Here is a 7957-nt window from a genome sequence, read left to right as displayed (position 1 = left end):
GAAAGAAAGGCACCAAAGACAGGTTGTGAGAGGTTAAGATATGTTGAACCTGTTTCAGACCGAGCCCCAGGAGATGGGTACCTTAAAATAACAACCACCAGCGCTTTTTTTCTTTAAAAAATGTTTAGGGGTACTCTCATTTTCCCACTCATATTGAAATACTGCCCCTCAATCAGGCCAAACTTAGATTCACAAAATGTTTAGGGGTATGCACACCCCTGCGTGCCCCCAGAAAAAAAGCAGTGACAACAACAACAAATATAGTAATAAATATTAACAACAACAACAACAGCCCATTCAGATGGGCAGATAATCTGCCCATCTGACTCCAGTGTTTTTATTGAAATTACTGGTGTGGCTTTAATAGAATATATATATAATTCTATCAGTGTTTAATTGTTTTTAAATGATTGTTTCTTCTATATTTTTAGCAGTTCCTAATTTTAGCTGTAAACTACATTGAGTCCCGTGAGGGGGGAAACTGGTGTATAACTAACTAACTTTAACTAACTATAATCCTTTTAAAAAGATAATAATGCACCCAAAGAATTATGGGTGATATTCAATCTTAGTCTTGTTCAGAGAGTAGAGTCCATTGATTTCAGTCTGCTGATTTCTGAGATGACTATAATTGAATATCACCCATAACTCCTTGTGGTGAACAACTATCTGATTTGTCTCTTGGTTTCAGTGGGTGTACTATTCTGAGTAGGACTTAGGCTGCATATACAGCCCATTCTTTCCCTCAAAGAATTCTGGGCTCTGTAGTTTGTTAAGGGCTGCTGGGAATTGTACCTCTGTGAGGGGTAAACTACAAGGCCCATAATTCTTTGAGGGAAAGAAAGTGATTTGAATACGCTTTTACAGGTATTTTTTTACAGAGCTGAGATATCACCCTACGTAAGCAATTAGGAAATGGTATGACACAGAAACATATCAAAATTGTAAGTATTAAAATTAAAGAGGAAAGGGGGAGAGCTTAGGTAAATAAGGTTTGTGTGTTTGTGTGATCTATTGAGTCAGCCAGCCCTTTCCCAGGTCTCTCTCCCAATTAACTCTGTCTTCCCCAGACATGCCTGCTTGCAATTTGGGACTGGGTCTGGTATTCTATTTGGTTCTCAAATGGGCTGCCAACTTCCTCCCTCCACAGCTGCTTTGCTTTCTCCCCACAACTGTACTTTCTTAGTATGCAGCAAGGATTGGCTATTCAATGGCTCTCTCCCACCCCACCCCCTGCCCTGCCCTGTCTGCACCCTTACCATGTGTCCGGGTATTTATAGTTCTGTGGAGCAGACAAGCGTGGCTGACCCGTCCCTTATTGCTTCTTCTAGCCCTGGAAGAAAAGAAGACAGAGCATTCGGGGTAATAATGGCTGCAACGCAATGAGGGAGAAAAGCGGGTGGGCTTGAGAGAGACAAAGAGAAGGGTGGGTGGGTGGGTGGGTGGGTGGGAGAGAGAGAGAGAGAGAGAGAATATTGACTGAGATGAATTTATTTACCCACCTATGCTGTGGTTTGTGGCCCTGCTCTGCTGTGCGAGAAATGCACTTTGTACATGCTCCAAGGCACACTTTGCTTTCTGGTTATTTCATATGTCCCAGAACTGGGTGTCTCTGCTAAAAACAAGTGCAGGCTGTGTCTTGATTAATTTGTTATATATGTCAGATTTTCTGCAAGAGGACAGAACTTTGGTTAAAACTGAGTAATGGTTAGAGTGACCGATGAGGACAGGTTCAAATCTTCAGTCTGCCACCACAAAGCTCACAGTCTCGCCTTGGGCCCATCACCTTCTCTCAGCCTAAACTACCTCATGGGATTGTTGTGAAGAGAAAAGGGTGGGAGAAGAGAAGACAGAATAGAAATGTCATAATTAAACAAACGCTCAAACATTTGGCACCGACAAACAAGTTCCTAAATTCCTATTTGATCTTGCTCACAGATGTCTCTCCCTAACCTTTCAACTAAAACGATGTGGATTCCTGTTTCATTCAGATCCAATCTTTTCCACCTGTATTTATGATGGCAGGGGGGATTTTTAACATTATCCTTTTGTCCTGCATTAATGGCTGTGGCAAAAGAGGCTCTGTGGGAGGTGTGCGCACGCATCATGCCCATAAAGGATAGCAGGGCTTCGTCACAGGGGCCCAGAGAGAGCAGAGGCGGCCGCAGTCTGCAGAACTGTGCATTGCCGTGAATGTGGAATATAGAAGATTGTCTTACCATAAGAGAAGTGTGTTATTAAAGAGAGGCCTGAAGAGGATGTTGGCATGTTGTAGTTGGGCAGCACATAAAATTGGGGGCTGCAGTGCGTACAGAGCACACACCCCCAAAAAGAATCCTGGGAACTGTAGTTTATTAAGGAGGCTGGGGGTTGTAGCTCTGTGAGGGGCAAACTACAGTTCCCAGGTTTCTTTGGCGGGGAGCCATGTGCTTTAAATGTGGTGTGTGCGCCTGCTGCCTGTGTTTGAGGCGTGTGGTGAGTGTCGAGGCCTTCTCACTGCATGTGGGTGAAAGTGCATAATCCAGTGGTGCAGAGATGGTGCACAAAAGTGACACAGGGGTATGAACAGCCGGCTATTAAAATGTGGAGATGACATGATCCTGTTTGTGGCAGCATTAAGCAGGTGCAGAAATACCCCTGTGTAGGTAAGTATTTATACTGTGGTCCAACAGGAATCTGGGCAAGGATACACAGATTTGTGTTTATATAAACAGCTTTACGACAGAGTTTATTCCTGTTTCTTTTGTAAACATAAACTAGTTTCAAACTGATTTAACTAGAAAGATCAGTTATTTGGTAAGGGCACTGAGCATTTCCTCCCCTTTCGTCCTTATAGATTTATAACTACCAGGGTTATTATTTAAAAGGGAAATTCAGGACACTTTAGAGCACCTTGTCTAGGCATGTCTTCAGAAAACACTTGTCACTTGCTGCAGACTTTATGGGAGGGGATGTTGTCTGTGAGAGAAGTTGTTGGTTGCCTTCCGAATGCACCCATCTCAAGGCAACGTACAGGAGACAACTGAAACAGCTAAAAACACTTAAAAACAACACAGAAAATGGTAGATGTGTTTTTTAAAAACAATACAAAATAAACACCAGCGGCAGAGATCTTTTCATCCAGCTGGAAAAGCCTGTTGGAGCAAGAATGCCTTCAATTGTTTCCAGAAAGTTCAGAGAGTGGGCGCTTGTCGTATCTTGACAGGAATGGTATTCCACAGAACAGGGGCAGCCCCACTGGAAGCCCTGCTCTGAGTAACTGTGGAGGAATAAATAAATGCAATTAAAAAAAATAAAAAAGGATATGGAAGAAGGTGATCCTTAAGATCCCCAGATCCTAAGCTCTTTAAGGATTAAGCCACATCCCAAGTTTTTCACACAATTGACCAACACAACCGCAGCCTTCTGGCCTTGGAAGATAATAGCCACATGCCTTTCCGTGTGCATTTGCAGATATATACCAGCAGGAGGCGACATTGCAACCCACCTGAGCAGAGGACGCCGCCACCTAGGGGACATCTCGGGGAACTGCACTTCCGACACACCAGATCTGTATTCAAATGCACCCCTTGCTTGGTCTGGTGCATCGCCACCCTTGGCTGGCAAATGTTGTTGCCTACGGCACACTGTTTTCAGCAGCAGATGCAGCCCAGCAGAAGTTGGCCAAGCCGTGCCAGGATCCCCGCAGACATGACGGTTTGGATCTGAAGCAGACGGCAAAAGTGGCGCTGGTCGGGTTCACATTTCACGCCAACTTCAATTACGCCTGGTTCCGGAGCCTGGAGCGCTTTCTTCCAGGAGTGAAGGTGACCACGGTGATAGCAAAGGTCACTTGCGACCAGGTCATCGCTGCGCCAATCACCATCGGGGCTTTTTACACCGGTGAGAGACAACGGGGTGAAGAGGGGTCTGGAGGGGTCTGGAGAGGTCTTTGGAGGTGATGAGCTTGCTTCCCTCCCTTTCTCAGGTCTCTCTCTCCTGGATGGTGAAAGCAACATATTTGGGAAGCTGCAGGAGAAGTTTTGGCCAACGTACAAGGTAATAATAACAGCTCTGTAGATTCTGTGCTAGGCTGTTACAGCAAAGAAACACGCAAACAGAAAAAAAGAGAGCATTGTGGCACCATAAAGACTAGTTTTTCAGTATCCCGGGCAGGGTTGGGACCTGGAGGGTCACTGATTTCTACTCTGGTGGGGAGTTTCCCTTCGACAAAGTGTAGGATCATGGCAATGAAAATAATAAATAGAGTTGGGGAAACCCGGTTTAACACCTGATCCCACTGAGAATGGTTCACTTTGAGAGCCATTGTTATTTGCAATTGTTGCTGTCATATTATCATGGAGGAGCCGAATGATGTTTACAAATTTATCTGGGCAGCCAATTTTCAGAAGGGCAATCCACAGGGCATTACAATTTACAGTGTCGAAAGCCTTAAAAGGTAAAGGGTAAAGGCACCCCTGACCATAAGGTCCAGTCGCGGATGACTCTGGGGTTGCGTTGCTCATCTCGCTTTATTGGCCGAGGGAGCCGGCGTACAGCTTCCAGGTCATGTGGCCAGCATGACTAAGCCACTTCTGGCAAACCAGAGCAACACACGGAAACGCCGCTTACCTTCCCACCGGAGCAGTACCTGTTTATCTACTTGCACTTTGAGGTGCTTTCGAACTGCTAGCTTGGCAGGAGCAGGGACTGAGCAACGGGAGCTCACCCCGTCGCGGGGATTCGAATCGCTGACCTTCTGATCGGCAAGCCCTAGGCTCTGTGGTTTAACTCACAGCGCCACCTGCGTCCCTGTCGAAATCCTTAGTCAGGTCAATAAATGCCATATACAGGGGTTGGTTTTGCTCTCTGCATTTTTCTTGAAACTATCGAGCGGTGAAAATCACATCCACTGTCCCCCAAGAAGGCCGGAAACCATTTTGGGATTCAGGAAGAGTCACCTTGGATATTGTTAAGAGACGGTTTGCTAAGATCCTTGCAACAATGTTGCCGGCTGCAGCTAATAGAGCGGTGCCTCAATAGTTTCCACAATCAGTTCTGTCACTTTTTAAAAAGAGATCGATAATTTTGGCATCCCTAAAGTCTGCTGGAATATCTTCTCTTTCCCGGATTTTTTCAATAGTAGCAGGGGCCCACTACCTGAATTTCCCAGAAACAACTGAAGATATTTTTTTCCTCCTGTCAAGATTTCCCAGCTGGTTGGACAGGATTCTGCTGGGGTGTGTGTGTGTCCATTTTATATTGTTCTTAAACTAATCTTCGGTTATTTTTGTGGCTTTTCCGTTTTATTTTGTGCCTCGCCTTGGGACAGATGTGGAAGCCGATTAATAAATAACAAGAATAATACTTTGGTGCACAGTCTGTCAGCCATTTTGTTAAGGTAGCTTCTGACTCTTGGTGCCTCAGGAGTAGCTACTGTGGACTCCGCAGCAAAGTCCTGCAACTCCTTAGTGTGAAATCCAAGCACTGTTGAGGAACTTTAACCCTTATGTTAAATTTGCTATTTATTTATTTCCCCCCAATTTAGGCTGGTGTGCTGTGCTGGACCTTGTTCCAGGTATGTATTGTGGTCCGTGCTTTCCTTCCCTGAATGAGCTGGAAACCTTGCCAGCTCCCCCCCACCCCAACAGAGCTCCTGTGCCAATAGACAACTGCAAGAGAGACAGGCAGGTTTTTCCTGTCATAAAGCATTAGGAAAAACATTCCCCTGCTTCATTTTTGCTAGTCAGGGAGCTGCTGAAAAGCAAACCTAAAATATTTGAAATGCATCACTTCTTTCCCAGTTGCCCTAGGAATACACTGGATTTTTGAAAGCCTGCCGGGAATGTATTGAAATTGTTTATTTATTTCAACAATCTGTACACCGCTTAATCTTAGCTGTCTCTCAGGAGCCCCAAAACAATAAGATTACAAATGAATTCAAACTATAAAAACAGAATTCAGTTAGAAAGCCTGCTGGAGGCTGGTTTGGTTTGGGTTTGGGTTATTTTGTTTTGTTATAGGCTTCAGAAAGTGCCAGAAGTTCAACAGAGTGGTTGATATTTTGGGACCTGCCCCAAATAGCCATCAGGAAAGCAGCCTTGTACCCAGTCATATCATTGGTCCCCCTAGCTCTGTATAGTCTATGCTGATTGGCAGGAGCTGTCCAGGGTTTCAGGCAAGGATCTCTCCCAGCCCTGGGACCTTCTGAACACAAAGCAGGTGCTCTACCACTGAGCCCATGGACTTTGAGAAGGATTGCCCTAAAAGAGACTGACTGGAGATCCGGGTGACCTCAAGGATGGCCTTCACCCTATGACCTTCATATATGCTAATATCTGGAGGTCCTGCTCACATGCCCATTGGTAAAGCCAGTTAGGCTAGCATGTGTGCGAAACAGGGACTTTTCTGTGGTGGCCCCACAGTTATGGAACTTCCTTGTGATTGGCTTATGCTTGGCTGCTTCAGCACAGGCTTTTAAGAGGGCCTTGAACATCTCTCTCTCTTCATCGCTGCCTTTTCTTTAGACTGTTAATGACTTGTGTGACTCAGAGCAGTTTCCCTGAAATAATCATACGCCTACTTTGTGTGCCTAGCGCATAGAGGAGCACTCTTTTTATGTACTTCTTTTTGTGAAGGTTTGGCCATAAAGAGCAGTTTATAAGATATTTGAAAGAACAACAAATAAGTATGCGATAAGCACAAGAGGTATCACCGCTAGTCTAAGAGGCACACACAGAGCTACCTTCCCCAAGACCAGGCACAGGCAAACTCTGGCCCTCCAGATGTTTGAGACTACAATTCCCATCATCCCTAGCTAACAGGACCAGTGGTCAGGGATGATGGGAACAACCACCGCCTTGTACAGCACCCTGATCTCCTTGGGAATTGTATAATCAATCAGTCAATAAAATAATACCAGGAACAATCAGAGCATGTGCTGCTGTCCAAGAACCATTGGCGGTTTATGTTCCTCCCTCCTCATCTCTCTCTCTCTCTCCCTCCACCAGGCAGTGAATTTTGCTCTTGTGCCACCCCTGCTGCGCACAGCCTACGTGGGGGCCTGCTCCTTCCTGTGGACGGCATTTCTCTGCTACCTGCGTCAAACCGATGCCCACGACACCACCTCCCAGCTCTTCCAGGCGGTGCCAGGCTTGGCCGGGCTGTTTCCATCCAGGGCAGGAGAGAATCAAGTAAAGATGCCGTCTGAGAAGTGACCAAAGGGCCGTGCTGTGGTTTTTTTGGCACCCTGTCTCCATTTCTAGCTCTTGGTCTCTGCAAACTTTGCCCAGGGAATGGAGGGAGATTCGTCTCCTTATATTAACCCCCTCACACCCACCTTCTTCAAAACACGGCCTGCTCCTCATGCCGCACCAGTATAGGAACATACAACTGCAGATGTGAGGAGCAGGGCCTTTACAACAATGGCCCCAAGGCTAAGGGAATGCTCTTCCCCTTGAGGCCCGCATGCCTTCTGAAAGACCTACCATGAGCCATCTTTTAGGGATGCTGTAAAGATTGCAGCAAGATTAAGAGGAAGAGGAATGCTTTGAACACTCTAAAACGCTTTATACATTCTGGCTGCACCCTGGACAAACACTGGGCAGTTGAACAAAAGATCATTATTCCCCTATCTCTCCCTGTTCTTTTCCCCCAACCACATAATGTCTCATACCAAATGTCAACAGTATCTCATACCAAACAAACTCTGAAAAAGAATCTATGAACTGAAAGTGGAGACGCTGTATGTATTTTCTTCCTTGTTTTGTTACACAAGGAAATCTTCAATAAGAACAAATTTAAAACAACTTAATAAATAAATGCTGGCTGCATGCACGCCACATATTTAAAGAACATTTTTTCCTCCGGAAAATCCCGGGAACTGTAGTGTAGCCTTATGAGGCTTTGCCCTCGGGTGGGAAAAATACTGCGCCCGGGAAAGGGAGATGGGAGTCAACAGACACTCAAGGAATAGTTT

The 7957-nt window shown here is 45.6% G+C and overlaps 1 protein-coding gene across 2 annotated transcripts; it reads left to right on the top strand.

Annotated features, from left to right (window-relative positions):
* LOC309517588 (mpv17-like protein) lies at positions 1-7667 on the top strand. Of its 2 annotated transcripts, XM_082196810.1 has the most exons (6): positions 1-22; positions 868-944; positions 3454-3882; positions 3968-4038; positions 5528-5557; positions 6990-7667. In XM_082196810.1, the coding sequence occupies exons 3-6, from the start codon at positions 3561-3563 to the stop codon at positions 7194-7196; spliced, it is 630 nt and encodes a 209-aa protein (XP_082052936.1). In that variant the 5' UTR covers positions 1-22; positions 868-944; positions 3454-3560; the 3' UTR covers positions 7197-7667. The 2 variants fall into 2 exon arrangements, with proteins under 2 accessions (XP_082052936.1, XP_082052935.1); XM_082196809.1 differs by lacking the exons at positions 1-22; positions 868-944 and adding an exon at positions 1268-1362.
* Positions 7668-7957: the final 290 nt, after the last annotated feature.

Source organism: Podarcis vaucheri (genome assembly GCF_965113315.1).
Source record: "Podarcis vaucheri genome assembly, chromosome: 13".
Taxonomy (NCBI): domain Eukaryota; kingdom Metazoa; phylum Chordata; class Lepidosauria; order Squamata; family Lacertidae; genus Podarcis; species Podarcis vaucheri.
The sequence above is the reverse complement of the archived record's forward strand: the minus strand, read 5'-3'. Positions and strand labels throughout refer to the sequence as shown.

Bases quoted from the DNA above. Each gene is read 5' to 3' on its own strand.
- LOC309517588 (XM_082196810.1), top strand. From the start codon at position 3,561: ATGCACCCCTTGCTTGGTCTGGTGCATCGCCACCCTTGGCTGGCAAAT. The intron at 3,883-3,967 runs GTGAGAGACAAC...TCCCTTTCTCAG, and splicing joins CATCGGGGCTTTTTACACCG to GTCTCTCTCTCCTGGATGGT. The intron at 4,039-5,527 runs GTAATAATAACA...CCCCCAATTTAG, and splicing joins AGTTTTGGCCAACGTACAAG to GCTGGTGTGCTGTGCTGGAC.